Below are 15,682 nucleotides of genomic sequence, written 5' to 3' on the forward strand. Positions count from 1 at the left end.
TTTGGTAGATTACCATCTTCCTTGTGAGGAAAGGTAGGATGTCTGTCAAAACTCCTATCTTTCAAGGAACAGAGATGTTAAGGATTTGCTTCACTTAAGGACTGACTTTGAAAGTGCCTCAGGTACAAATTAGCCACACCTGGTATTACCAGAGATTTTGGGATACCTGAATGAAAGAAAATTCTATTGTTCAAATTGTCAAAATTTGATTTTTCTACAGCAGGATTTTTAGAGCAAATTTTATTCCCTATGAAATTGATATCCATATTAAGGACAGGAGTATATTTTGTCAGAAAATATTTTTCTGTCAGTGGTTCAATCCTTCCCTGATGTCTCTAAGTAGTTCTGAAATATTTTTCCCCTTGACTTCCCTTGGAACATTGATGTGAGCTAAATTTACTGGTTTACCCTGAATCTGGGTAGTCATTCCTATTCCAGTCTTAGAAACCTTTTTAATGATCTGTGCAAACCCTCTGTTTAATTTCAGTGTTTCTACATTTAAAATTCTTCACGTTTAAAAATTGGGTATGAGCCTTATTTTCTACTAGACATAACATCAGCATAGTTGACATGTTACTTACCTAATTTTGCTAAAAACAATAATGCTGTTTTTCATGGGGGAATATATTGTTACATAGTTAATGAATTTGGACCACTTTTTAAAAATTCTTCTCACACAGCATCAGTGAGATTGTAGAGAGTAAGAAGAATATGGAGATTGATGCGTCGCCTGGGTGGCTCAGTTGGTTGAGCATCTGACTCTTGATTTCAGCTCCGGTCTTGATCCTAAGGTCGTGGGACCAAGCTCCACATCAGGCTCCATGCTGAGTGTGGAGCATGCTTAAGATTCTCTCTCTCTCTTTTCCTTAGCCCTCTCCCATGCTCATGCTCTCTCTAAAATGAATAATAATAATGATAAACAAATAAACAAATAAATAAAAGAAGAATATGGAGATTGGGAGAGTATTTTACGGGAGTGAGTCATCTCCATCAAACAACATATGTGCAGCATATAGTAGTGATCAGGGGTAGCAGAATTGTGTTTGATTGTGGTGGGTAAAAATGTTGGTTAAGGCAGGACAGTGGGTTTGGACTCATAGGGCAATTTTTAATCACAAGCAAGGCTGATAAAATAAGGTATTTTCTGGTGACCCCTAAGAAAATTTTATTAACCAGAACTCTAAATTCTTTAATATTTTTGCTGATCTAGGTTTTATTGCATATACAAGTTATCATTAAAAGGATTAAAACTATATGTTTTTATGTGATTAGTAGAGAAATTATGTACTCAGGAGACTTCATCTCTACAGTGTTTTTGTCATTCACATCAATTGGAGGAGTAGAGGAAGCATGTTAGACTGGAGTCTGGATTAGGAAAACTCTTTGCCCCAAACTGAGCTAAGAGAGTTTCATTTGAAATACATGTGAAATAATGATTAATTTTTTTAGTTTATTTATTTATTTTGAGAGAGAGAGCAAGCCAGAGTGAGGCAGAGAGAGTAGGGGGAGAGAGAGAGAGAATCCCAAGTAGCCTCCACACTGTCAGTGCAGGGACCGATGTGGGGCTTGAACTCACAATCCATGAGCTCATGACCTGAGCTGAAATTGAGAGTCAGATGTTTAACCAACTGGGCCACCCAGATACCCCAATGACCAACTTTTTAGAAAAGAGTAGCTCTGTCACATATAAAAGCCTTGAAATGGTGGCATAACTTTATATTTTGATCCCCTAAGCAACAAGATGAATGATCACTATCTTGGTCTTATAAATCACAAAATACATTGTTCTGTTTTTGCACCTTTTCCGCCTTCCCATAACCTGAGACAATTCCTTAGTGTTTGTGCCTTCAGTTGTTTGAACAATTGTCTTGATTTCCAGAGAGCACGGGCTACCTTAGGGTGATGTTCACTGTCAAAGTTGACTGTTTCTGAATCCATTATCAGGACAGTCTAAACAAATACACTTAGGGCTATGGACCTTCTTGCCTTCAGATAATTTGACCCATCGCTCTGGGCATATCAGGGTCTCTGTATGCAATAAACACCAAACAAACTCTCCCACTTCAGTAGGTTGCTAAGGAGGCTTGTGGCCTACAGGGATTGTGCAGTCTCAGGGAAATATCTATCAGATTAATATCTGTAGACATAGCTTTATTGAGTTTTAACCTTTAATTAATTTTTTTATTGGTTCTCTAATTAGAGACGTCATTCTAGAAAGGAATTCATCAGGGCCCAGATCATACACCACAGAATTTTGGTTGTTTTGCTCTTTCACATTATGAAACTGAGAGATGCAGCATTCCAGGGCAAGATAAATGCATTTAAGTACCTATATTTGAGAAAATTGAAAGATTGAGCCCCTTTCATAGCTGGTGAGGTGTATGTCAGACAGGATTGAATTGCCTGCAATATAAAAATAATGGATATCCTCCTTCATGCACCAGGGATGGTGCAGGTGACCCATGGACTTTGTGCAGTTGGGATTTTTAAAATAATTGCTGCTAGAGCAGCCATCCTTGGCTTTCTAGGAGATTCTGGGAGTAGAATCTCTGCCTGTTCCTGCCTTCAGCACCCACTTTTTAGTTATAATATAGTAGCTAAAGCCTCCTGAATACTTACTTTATGCCAAACACTGTGCTAAGTATTTTACACAGATTATTTTATTTAATTATTACTTGAACAAGTCATTTAACCTTGCTGAGCCTCACATTTTTCTCATCTAAAAAATTTGTCCACTGCTCAGTGTGGGTGTGAAGATTAAATTTGTTAAAATGTATGAAAGTTCTTTGGAAACTCTAAAGCACTAGGTTTGGGGGTAAAATCTAAGTAAATTTAACAACACTAAACTACATCCTTATCCATTAGAAGTGTCCAAAAGTATCCCTCTGCCTGGTGACCAAAAATAATTTTACAAGTATACCTAATGCTGCTTTTAGAAAAAATTATGGTGAAATATACATAATATTTAATATTTTAACCATTTATAAATATGCAACTCAATGACATTAATATATCTGCAATGTTGTATAACCATCACCACTATCTCTACCCAAAACTTTTAATCATCTGCAACGAAAACTTTGTGTCCATTAAACAATAACTCCCCCTATTCCCCTCGTAACCTCTATTTTACTATCTTTCTCAATGAATTTGCCTATTCTAGATACTTCATGTAAGTTGAAACCAGACAATATTTGTTCTTCTATGTCTGGCTTATTTCACTAAACATAATGTGTTTAAGGTTCATCCATATTGCAAAGAGCCAGTTTTCCCAGCACTATTTGTTGAAAAGATGTTCTTTCCTCATTGAATATCCTTGGCACTCTTGTCAAAAATCAATACACCATGTATATTTCAGGGCCCTCTAATCTGTTTAATTGGTCTGTATATCTGTTCTTATGCCAGTACCATACTGTTTTAATTACTGTACCTTTGTAGCGAATTTTGAAATCAGGAATCATGAGTCTTCCAACTTTATTCCTTTTCAAGATTGTTTTGGCTATTGGGAGCCCTTACAATTCTGTATAAGTTTGAGGATTGGCTTTTCCATTTCTGTGATAAAGAGTTTTGGAATTTTGATAGATATTTCACTGCATCTGTTGATTGCTTTGGATAGTATTGATATCTTAACAATGTTAAGTCTTCCTATTGATGAACATTTCCATTTATATAAGTCTTTTAAAAATTTTCTCAGCAATGTTTTATAGCTTTCAGTGTACAAGACTTTCATGTCCTTTGTTAGATTTATTCCTAAGTATTTAATTATTTTAGATGCTATTATAAATAGAAATGGTTTCTTAATTTTCTTTTGGATTGCTTATTGCTGGTATATAGACAGACAAGTGATTTGTGTGTGTTAATCTCACAAGATTGCAACTTTTGCTAAATTTGCTTATTAGCTCCAATAGCTTTCTTGTGGATTCTTTAGAGTTTTCCATATGTAGGATCATGTCATATGCAAATAGAGATAGTTTTACCTCTTCCCTACCAATTTTGATGCCTTTTGTCCTCCCTCTTTTCCCTCACCTCTCCCCCCGAGCCCCCCACCTTTTGCTTGTCTAATAGTGCTGGGTTGAACTTCCAGTATAATGCTGTATAGCCATGAAAGCAGGCATCATTATCTCGTTCCTGATCTTAGAGGGAAAGCTTTTCAGTCTTTTGCCATTGAGTATGATGTTAGCTGTGGATTTTTCATAAATATCCTTTATCATGTTGAGGAACTTGCCCTCTACTCCTAAATTTCTAAGAGTTTTTATCCTGAAAGGGTGTTGGATTTTGTCAAATGCCTTTTCTGCATCGATTGAGATAATCATGTGAATTTCTTCCCCTTTGTTCTATTAATGTGATGTATTACATTGATTTTTTTGTGTGTTGAACCACTTTTGCATTCCTGGGATAAATCCTGCTTTGTCATGGTGAATAATCCTTTTAATGTGCTGTTGGATTCAATATGCTAATGTTTTGTTGAGAATTTTATATCTATATGTGTAAAAGATATTAGTCTGTAATTTTCTTTTCTGTGGTGTCTTACCTGGATTTGGTATCAAGGTAATATTGGCCTCATTATCATATAGGTAGGAAGTGTTTCCTTTTCTTCAATTTTTTTAAAGGTTTTGGGAAGGATTCATGTTAATTTTTCTCAAATGTTGGAGAATTTACTAGTACAGCTATCTGGTCCAGGACTTCTCTTTGTTGAGAAGTTTTGTTTACTGACTCAATCTCTTTACTTGTTATTGGTCTGTTGAAATTTTCTATTTCTTCTTGAGTCAATTTAGGTAATATGTGTGTTTCAAGAAATTTGTCCACCTCTTCTAGATTGTGTAATATTTCAGTATAAAATTGTTACCCAGTGCTTCTTATTAATTCCTTTGTTTCAGTTAGCATTTACTGAATACCATTTATTTGTATATATATGTGGGAGTATACATGTATATGCGTGTATATGTGTATATGAATGTATGTATTCTCATTTAATTTTCTTAACAACTCTAAGATGTAGGTAGCATTATAACTATTTTTTTTGAAGAAAAAAAATACTAATAGTCAAATAAGTTGATTAACTTTTCTAAGCTTTCCCGTCTAGAAATTAGTGAAGATAGAATTCAGACTGAAGTTCTCTGATTTGATATTTTATACCCTCGCAGACATGGTTTAAATGGATATGATATTAAGAAAAGTCAAACTCTTTATTTGATGTGGAAAATATGTGACTTATATGCATGAATTTATCCAAGTGACATTTTGTATTACTAGGTGTTTCCACGTCTTCCAGAATACGTAAAGCTGAGGTATATAACCACTATTGCTGGAATACTTGATTAATTAAATTTATCTACTTGAAATCAAGGCAGTATCCAAGGTTCTTCAGATTAGTAATTTATTTATTTATTTATGTATTTATTTATTTATGCATGTATCTATGTATCTATGTATTTATTTATTTCCAAGAGTATGCATTCATCAGCGTGAATGGGGGAGGGGCAGAGAGACAAGGAGAGAGAGAATCCCAAGCAGACTCCCAGCTCTTGAAGCCTGATGGCTGAGGGTGGTAGGGGAAACTAGATATCAAGAACTGTGAGAACATGACCTAAGCCTAAATCAAGAGTTGGATGCCTAACCCAATGAGCCACCTAGACACCCCGTAATTTCATTTTTATTTATTTATTTATTTATTTATTTATTTATTTATTTATTGAGAGAGAGAGAGAGAGAGAGAGAGAGAGAGAGCGCATGCATGGGCAGGGAAGAGGGGCAGAGGGAGAGAGAGAATCTTAAGCATATTCCATGCTTTGTGCAGAGTCCAAGACAGGGTTCTATTGCATGAGTGTGAGATCATAACCTGAGCCAAAATCGGGAGTGGGATGCTTAACCAACTGAGCTATCCAGGAGCCCTTGTAATTTCATTTTTAAGTAAGAGTGTTGAGGTCCAAGGAAAAAATATGCACATCCACGTAAACTAACCTAGTTTTTGGAGATCAAGATTATTTTAACTATGCCTCCGTTATATACAGAGGCTGTATCGTTGGTGAACTATTTTAAGGCATGAACTTTGAGTTGATATTTTAAGTTGATTTCTTGTAACAGATGGATTTATATCAGTTTATCCGCATTCACTTATTTAATTGCTATTGTGACAAATTCCATGGATTTTCATATAATTGGTCAGTAGTCTGGATGTATCAATAAAATAAGTCAAGAAATTAAGATTGATTCTTAATTCTTATCTTCTTTAAAGGTATGAAAAACAATTCACATGTTCTTAGAAAATGCCCTGGGATCAAGACTTTTCTCATTATTGATCTATTGTTTGGTGAATAGAGAAATTTAGCAAGACCAATAAGAGCATGGTGATCTCCACAATAGATACTGTTACCCATACCATTTTTTTTTAAATTTTTGTCCAGAACAAATTGATGGTGCCATTTTATTTTTAGGATTTCTAACTGTGTCATTCATTACCTGCTAATTTTTCCTGCAGTATGATGCCTCACAGAGATAAATGCAGATTGATGATGAAATTCTTTCAGAATATAGAGGAGTTGTAATATTTCGCTATTCTGAATATGGACATCCAGTAAAGATGCAAAGTGGCGTGTCCAAATCTGGACTGGTGGTTGTGATTGAAATATTTCCCTATTGTAGCAAGAATGAGGATAACTTGTAAAAGTGGGATCTACCTATCAGTTGTTTGGAAACTCAAATAATTTACCATTATCCTATGATACCACCACACAATAATCTTTAAGATAGTTAGGGGTGTGTGGTGTATTTTTCTTCTGTATCGGAGGGTGGAAAATGAAGTTTGAGACTTTGAGCCAATTACTGAAGAGTCCTTGAATCTTGTCTTCTAGGTTATGTATTTTTTCCTCTCGACTCCTTCCAACCTCTCCAAGTGATTTCTTCAGTAGATTAATTCTGAAGTTAATATCCCAGGAGACCTTGTCGTTCTGAAGAATCAAAGTAAATGGACAGGATTTTACCCATGAGAGTTTTGACTCTTTCATAAAAGTGAAATCTGTATTTGAATTACAGAAACTAGGAATATTCTTGCAGGAGATAGCATGAGTCTAATGGGTCCTAGGTTCTTAGTATAAGTTCTGCCTTCTCCTGTGTTTAAGTTTTAGTAAGTTTTGGCTACATTTCACTTTCCTTGATTTTTTTTTAAAAAATGTACTTTCTCTCATTCGTGGACTCTTGCTGTAGAGCTGGTTTGGTTCTGAAGGAATGTTGCCTATTGTGATAAGTGAAACTAATGTCAGGCACATTTTCCATAGGTTTTATTTGTTCTGTAATCTTCAGATGAAAATCGTCAGTTGCAAATTCTAGAAGGCTGGAAAGATGAATTTACAGAATGGGCATGATTTGCCAGATTGGCTCTTAGAGGTTGTCTTTTTTATGCTGGAGGTAGCAAGGGCCAGATTACAGTAGTACCTAAAGCCAACCTGTTCCAACAGGCTTCATCTTCCTTTGTACAAATTTAAAAAGAATGGATCCTCACGCAAGCATTTCAAATCCAGAGACAAATTTGAAAAAAATTGCTACAACATGTTGACTGATTCCTTGCCAAGTCAGCCACTGAGAACTTTTACTTGACCGACTCTTACAAAGAGAAAATTAAAGGGGTGGGGGTGAAGCACATAACTTTGTTATTAAAAAATTAAACTTTGCAACACCCTAAATCCCTCTCCCTCTTAACATTTTTCCTCTGCTACTTTTAACCCCCTTCTCTTCCTCCCCCTTATCTTCTCCCTCTCCTGCCTTTCCCTTTTTCTCTTTCTTCTAATCATTCTCTGTAATGTGCTCTGTTGCTCTAATGTATTCATTTTTACTTTTAGTATTGATACAGTGATGTGTTCTGGAGAAATAGCTTTCCAAAGATTATATTCAGATATACAGATTCAAACCGGCAGAAAGGTTAAGAACATTTTTAAAATATGCTTGTCAGCAGTGGAAAGAAAGCTGTTTGTAGCCAGCAGGTGAGCTGGAGAGTACTACAGGGTGTGGTAGAGATAGTAATAAATTAACTGGCAAGCCAAAAACTATAAAAAAAAATCAGCTATTTCATAGCATAGAAGCATGACAGCTATGAAAAAAGGAGTGCCCCAGGGAATTCTTTTAGAGTTTGATTTTTTTAAATATGTTTGACATGAAAAATGTTTTAGTACAAATAAAGCAACTGGTATTAAACTTACAGGGAGGGGGGTTGTGGTTTAGAGTTAGTATGAATAATGCATGATATTTAAAGAAAGAACAGCTCTAAAATGTTCCGGGAGGCAGTCCATGTTGATGGTTGGAATGGCGATTTTTTTTCTCCTATTTTTGAAGCATCATTAATTCAGTATCGTTTTGTGATTTTTTTTGAACCTGATAAGATATCAACCAAAGAAATACTATTTGACTTAAATTAGGACATTCTTTCTTCAGATAATTTAGTTTAAATATCAAGAAGATCAGCAGAATTATTTAAGCATAAAGCGACAGTCATTTACTATAAAAAATAATTTGGCCTAGTTATCCTTTTTAAAAAGCTCATGTAGCCCTGCAGACCAAAATCAGCCTCATGGAAGGGGAAAAACAAGATCAGATATTCTGAACATTACTCCATAGGAGACCAGCACAATATAGTGTGAGTGAATGCATTGTAGCAGTGCTCCATATGCAATCAGAAGCCAATTGTTACTGGACTGTGTACAAGCACACACTGTGCTCAATGGTCTGATGAGGTATTATGGATATGATGCAAAGAGACTGTGTAGATTAGAAGCTCACAATTTGTTAAAAGTGAAAGCAACTTAACATTTACATTGGGCCAGCTGAGTAGCACTTCATGTGGCAAGCAGGATGAGTTCCAGGGAACCAGGAGCGCCAGGAAGGCTCCAGGTATCAGTGTCCATGCAGAAAAAAGAGATTTTATTGCTTTCCAATTGACTACCTTTATTACTGTGATTCTTTCTACACTCTCTCTTCATTATTACATTCAGCTTTCGGTGTGGAAAAGTTCATGCAAAACAGCATGGTTATTACAAATGTCAAAAATGTGTGGAGGAACAGCCTATTAAAATATAGCCTAGAGATAGTACATAACACTGACTTTAAATAAGTAGCTGCAGCCAAAGTGATACTCCATTAAATCACTGATATTGTGTAATTTATCCACAAGTATTAATTTTGACTTCAGTTACCACTATCACAATACATTCTTCATTACTTTCTCTTGGTTCTTCACGTCACTGCACACAGTCTGTGTTCTCAGGTCACAGAAAGTATTTTATTGCCCTTCTCAGGAGTGGTATGGAGTAAGACATTAAGATGTAGCCTTGATCTCAGCTGGACCGTGTTCAATCTCTACCAGACCTTTAGTACAAATATCCCATGTAGAATATGGTTTCCACTCTCTTTGCGATACCAGGCACTTCATAGAATGTTGGCAGATAAGATTAGCTTCCTACTCACCCCATCAAACGAAAGAAGTTGCATCTTTAAAATTTTTTTTCTTTATTTTTTATAAGATAAAATTTGGGGCTATGGACAGTCAATAGCTCATAATCTTTTTTGGACTCTAATACTCTGCCTTGTCTACCAAGCCAAAACTTTTTGTTGTTCTAACATAAAAACCTTAATACTTTCTCAGTGAACTGTCAGCCTGGCTTTAAGATATTTTTTTACTCTTAAAAAAATGATGTATTACAAGATTTGTAATGGAGTGAACATGCTTGAATTGCACACTTAATTTTTTTAACATCACATTCATGTTTTGCCAGTTTGCCTACCAGCTATCTGTTAACAAAAAGTTCCAAGGCAACACTGCAAGTCTATGCCCAACTAAGCCTTTTGTTTCTGCAGATGTTTGGGCTTAGAGCAATGTTGTAAAGCTCAGGCAATCCAAGAACCATGTTTGTACTTGTCTGCTGCTATTCCCTGTGCATTGTCTAAACCTGTATGCATTGTTCTTTCCGACAGGTGATAACTACCCTGTACAGTTCATTTCATCAACAATGGCAGCTGCTGCTACTTCTGGACTCAGCCCTTTACAGCTCCAGGTAAGTGACAGAAGAAAAAACTGTGGGATACAAGCCAGTTCCTTAGTGGAAAACTGCTAACCAGCTGTATGCTAAATAATGGCCTGAGTGTTAAAAAATTTTTAAGCATAGCCTAGAAGGATTAACACCTTGTGTACTCACTGTACTGAAAATAGGAGAGGAAACTGCCAATTTCAGTATTTTGAAAGGAAAAATGATATTATGACTTAGTACTATGTATTTTCTATCAAGTGAGTTAATGGTTTTACAAATTTTTATTGCTGGTTGCTATTGGATATGTCAGCTTTTTCCTTATCAATTTTCCATCCATGTCTCCATTTATGTCCTGACTATCTTTTACACATAAACGTCAAAGCAGAAAACAATGTTGGGTATTTTACTTCTTGTAGCTTACAGAATAGGGAGTTATTATCAAATTACCTTAACTATTTGGTAATATGTAAACACACTGCTCTAGAAATGTGTACTCTCATTCTCATTTTTATCTTCATGCCAAGTTGAAAGTCTGGGCATGGTATCTGACCAAGTTCTGGATTAGGGTTCTTTACTTATATGCCAAGCTTGTGAAGAAAGTGTTTTGGAAGGTGGATAAAAAAACATTTGTACTTTATCTTCTTCACAGTAAAGTGAGGGGTTTACAACAGGACCAGGTGATCTTTACATCCTTCTAACACTGCCGTTTTAATGGGACGTTGACTTTAAATATGAATACATATTTTAACAAAAACAAACAATGATATCATTGAAATAATGGTTAAACTTTCAGTATTTGAACATTTAGAAAATACATGATAGTGAAGAACTTGAATTTCAGTACAGTGGAAAGTTTAAAGATAGTCTTTTATTCTTTTAATTTACTCTGATTATTTTTGAATTTTCTTACCAGGAATAGCATCTGGCTAGGCATTTTTTTTTTCTTCTTTGCTATTCCCTATATGGCTTGGATATAAGAGATGCGCAAATATTTACCATGAGAAAACATCATTGTGAGCATTTTAAATTAGGTCTGCAAATAAATAATTTTTGCAGTCGTCTGAGTTTTTGTCATAAGCCTCATCCTGTAAGCCTTGCTGATGTTACCTATTATGGACAGCCTACCAGAGCTAGGAATTTTGCCTAACAGTATCAGCAACCCACCTCTCTTCCAAAACTTTACCTTCCCCACTGCTAACACTGGAACTGCAGTTAGAAAAACCTAAATGGAAACCTCACTTGTAATAAACCTAATCTGTTTCTCCTTTTCCCATAGCTATGCTATAGAATGTCTTCTTGAGTCAGAGGCAGAAGTATGAAACCAGTACCATTGCTTGGTCCTATAACAAAGTTCCTATGAAAGAGAGTGTCTGGGTCCTAAGCCTTCTACTTTCTATTCTTTGGTGTGGTCAGTACCCTGGATTTAGAAATATGTGTTCTGTTTCATGAGTTCTGACAGTATGTTTTGTCTTTTTTTTTTTTTTTTCTGAATATGCTACTAAACAGAAGGGTCATGTCTCCCACCCACAAATTAACCCAAGGCTAAAGGGCCTAAGTGACCGTTTTGGCAGGAGTTTGGACACCTTTGAACATGGTGGTGGCCACTCTTACAACCACAAACAGATTGAGGTATGAATGCTTCCATTGGTGCTTCATTGGGTGGGGGACTGGATTGTTCAGTCATATTCTAGGCATTTTTCTTTTTTTAAGTGGCAAACACTCAACCTAAACACTGAAATGTGACCTTTCCCTTTTTCTTATTCCTGAGGAGGCTCATTTTTGCTCCTTTTCTTTCAAAGAAAAAGGCAAGGCCCAGACCAATGCCCCTAATGACCTAGGTTGTTTATTGCTATATATTTAGGCAAATTCTTTACAAGTGCCTTCAAAACCACTGTCCTTTCCCTTACTTTTTTGTTCCTTTTAAGTGTAGTGTAGTATAGAGTTTAAAAATACTTAAACATTTAAAAAATCTCATCTGACCATATAACATGCTGCAAAGTTTATAAAATATAATTCTGCTTGTATAGACAAAACAACAGAGGCTCAGAGAGACCAAGGCTGCACAATATTCCCGGAGTTAGAGTTAGTACCTAGGATTTCTGACTCTGTCTAATTCAAGTTTCCAAATTTTGTTTTCTCTGGCTGAGGTAGGGCTGGGTGTCTGGGCCTGACTGGTTGCTTTTTGCCCCATTGACTTCTGTTGTGTCCCTTTCATATTTAACTTCCAATAAAGCTCTTGGTTGTTTTTGTGGGATATTCTTACCACCTGGAGAAGATGGTTTTTATGGCTATTTTGAAAACCAAACCCTTTTCTGCGATAGGTGTCTAGTCCTTCTTTATAATTTCATGCTTGATTTCTTATATCACTGGAGTTCCTCTCCAGGATTATCAGCTACTGAAGGGTTGCCAGTTATCTGTTTGAATCACACACACACACAAACACACACACACACATACATACATGCAAACGCACACACACGCGCACATACACACATACATACACACACACATACACACACATACAAATTGAGACAGGCTACTCAGACTGAAACACACTATAACTTACTAGGTTAGATCTAATACTAAATTTTATATTCTAACCTAGGATGGGAAACTCAACTCAAAAAAAAGAAAAGAAAAGAAAAAAATTACATCTAGCAAAGTGACGTATAAATGCAAGTCCTATTGGCTCTGGCAGTCTATATGTATCAAATACTATATAATAAATAGAGTATCCCTTTGGCATTATCTTCTCTGCTGCTTATGAATCTGTATTTTTGAAAAATAATAGAGAAGGCTCACTCCTAAGAAGAAAAAAGAGGACAAGATCAAAAGCCACCTTGGAAGTAGCCTGAGGAAGAGTTCCCAAGTTTGTGGCCTGCCTTCCTCTTTCCCTTTCACTTTGATATAAGAAGTATATGGGGGGGTTCCCACCCAGACATGACCAGGCATATACTGTCAAAGTATCTGCTATCTTCTATAGAGTAAGAAGGGATTTCTTCTGTAAGGCTTTCTTTTGGCTATAGAGAAGGGGCTGTATTTCTGGACATTCTGAAGATCTACCAGGCGTGGGATTGCTAAAATGGAGAGATAACTGCATATTAGGGACAAGACTTTCTGTGTGATGACAGTTAACAAGCTTACCCACTCAGGACAGATAGTTTGTTAAATGTTTAAGTGCTTGGATGAATGTGAAAGCAGGTGGTCCTGGCTCAAATTCAAGACTTCCTCCCTTTGACTTTTATTTTCGCTTGAGGTGTTGAGATCTAGCCCAGCAACCTTTTTCTGGTAGCAGTTTGCTACCCAATCACTTCTTTTGCTAATTTTTCACTTAGATTGACTTCTCTCCCTGACACCATCACCGACCCCCGGTGCTGTCAAATCTGGCTTCTGTTGGGTTTCTGGAAATTATGATGTCATGTATATGAGTGCCAGATCTATGTAGTTCTGTAGCAACGCTGATCTAGAAGCACAACCTCTGCCATATGCCTGTCACTTTCATTAGGATAAATAGAGCCCCTTCGTGCAGGATCTCCTCAGACTTTGCCAACTTTGCCCATTTGAAAGTTTTCTGGATTTTTTTTATTATTCTCACTCTGTTTCTTTGCTTTCATTTTTTGCACCTTCCCCCCTGCCCCCCTGCATGTCAGGAAACTCCTGCTCTGTTTGCTTATATGGTACACTGGTGAGAAAAGGCTGACCTTGTTTAAAAGGCAAGTTTCCCAAATTTGTCTGGTATGAGTATCACATGTTTATTGGGACACCCACAAAAAGCACAGTAGACACACATATCTAAGCTACTCCAGACATTTAACATTTTAAATATTAAGCAAAAGTAGAGAGAATATTTAACAGTATCTGCTTTATTGATTTTGAAGTCTGCTTTCTTTTCTAATTCTCCCTTCCTTTGACAAGCAAAAATGTTACAACCCTGTTACCAATCACGGTTATGATAGACTGTTGATACTAAGGAAACATTACAATTATGTTAACTGGTTTTATTTCTAAACAGAGATTCTTAGGAAGAAAAGCCCATAACATATGCATGCCACCATCACCCTACCTCACCACTTTTGTATACATCTGGCTGCATTGCTCAGAACTGGTCCTCTCGACCTGATGTCACAGCTAATTTGTTCTTCGAAGGTTGTCACTTTTAACATTAATGAGCCTGGATAAATTTTAACAGCATTTATAGTTCTAGACGGAAAGCCTGAAATTTTCTTATCACGTATAAAAAAGGTATTTAAAGTGGAAAGACCCTCCTTACATTAGCATATTACAGTTTTCTTTCTTTCTTTAAAATAAGGAAGATACAGGAAAGACTTTTCTTTTTTTTTCCTTTCTTTTCTTTTTCTTTCTTTTTTTTTTTTTTTTTTTTTTTTGGTCCTCTGTGCTGATGTAAGGCATGGTTTTCTCTGCCTCAGGGGCACAATATTAGGAGAGAGAAGGCCGAAGAATGCTATTTTTAGTTGAACAGTTCAGCAGATGGAGGCATGAATACTCATATATCTGAAGGTTGAGGGGCTTGAACCATTAATTTTGATAATGTATTTAACCCTGGGAACAATCAGAAACTGTAACTCTAAGGTTACAGTGCTTTTGACCTTTAGAGAACAGAGGGCACTTGCTACAGTAAACAATATATTATATTGCTACTTATTCCAATTCTCTACCCGTATAAATTTCAGGACCAGTTGCCATTTGCTTTCCTCAGCTATGTTAGCATTGGTCCTTCAAGTACATCAAAAAGAATGTTAAGGGAGGGGGACCAGTATAATGAGGCAGTCATGTAAATATGGCCTTTAAATAGCTAAGATGTTAAATTGTTTCTGAAGAAATATTATCTCAGAATCTAAGCTCTGAGTTACTTCTTTTTTTTCCTTAATGAAAAAGTGGTTTTAATGTATCAATTAATTATATGTGGTTACTTTCAATATGATAGATCCTTAAAAGTAATTTTATTTTGTTTTGTTTTTAATTGGGAGTAATGTTGCTTCATAGATGTAGCTTATGTTAAATACAATCCCTACCATATCGTGCAAAGTGATACACCTGTCTCATGCCTTCTTATTAAATGATGCATGCTTCTCTTTAGCAAATACAGCAGTTAAATATCACACAGCTTAAGAATTTCTAATTAAAATATCTCCACATGTCAGCATATTGGTAATGTATTATTTTAATCCATTTATTTTGTTTATGAAACAGTGACATATGTTTAGATTGTGAAATATATGAGCCTTAAAAATCACTTTATTGAAGAAAATTAATTCCTACAATACTGTCTCAGTAATGTGTTCACTCACCCAGTCAGTCACTGGCGGCCCTGCCAGTCTTAATGTTGGGTAGACGCACTTACCAGTTTTATCTGCATAATGGTCTTGGAAAGAAGCAATCACAGTTCTTTTTCTTAGTGCCAAATGATGGAGTTTTTCTTTCCTTCCTTTTTTTTTTCTTTCTCATTAATTCACACCTGTCCTCCCAAAACACTTTTTGTGGCTTTTTTTTAATACAATGAAGGATGGGACTGAGTATATGTATAGGGTATTCTGAAAGACCAATCAAAATTAAAAACAAGCTAGTTACCTTTTCAAAGTTAGACATAGTAATTTGTTTGTCAGCAGGGATATGTTTGGGTCAGCCCTGAGATAAAGTGACTGTCAGCA

At 36.0% G+C, this 15,682-nt stretch overlaps 1 protein-coding gene across 44 annotated transcripts in view; it reads left to right on the top strand.

The window, feature by feature from the left end:
* The window catches only part of SOX6 (SRY-box transcription factor 6), a 686,841-nt gene that overhangs the window by 557,533 nt on the left and 113,626 nt on the right, over positions 1-15,682 (top strand). For 36 of the 44 annotated variants that reach the window (XM_053203417.1, XM_053203416.1, XM_053203433.1 and 33 more), the window contains 2 exons: positions 9,961-10,040; positions 11,520-11,642. In XM_053203417.1, coding sequence (XP_053059392.1) covers positions 9,961-10,040; positions 11,520-11,642 — 203 coding nt within the window. The remainder of the gene's footprint in view (positions 1-9,960; positions 10,041-11,519; positions 11,643-15,682) is intronic. The other 8 variants (XM_053203448.1, XM_053203451.1, XM_027073068.2 and 5 more) reach the window with 1 other exon arrangement.

This window comes from Acinonyx jubatus, chromosome D1 (genome assembly GCF_027475565.1).
Source record: "Acinonyx jubatus isolate Ajub_Pintada_27869175 chromosome D1, VMU_Ajub_asm_v1.0, whole genome shotgun sequence".
Taxonomy (NCBI): Eukaryota; Metazoa; Chordata; class Mammalia; order Carnivora; family Felidae; genus Acinonyx; species Acinonyx jubatus.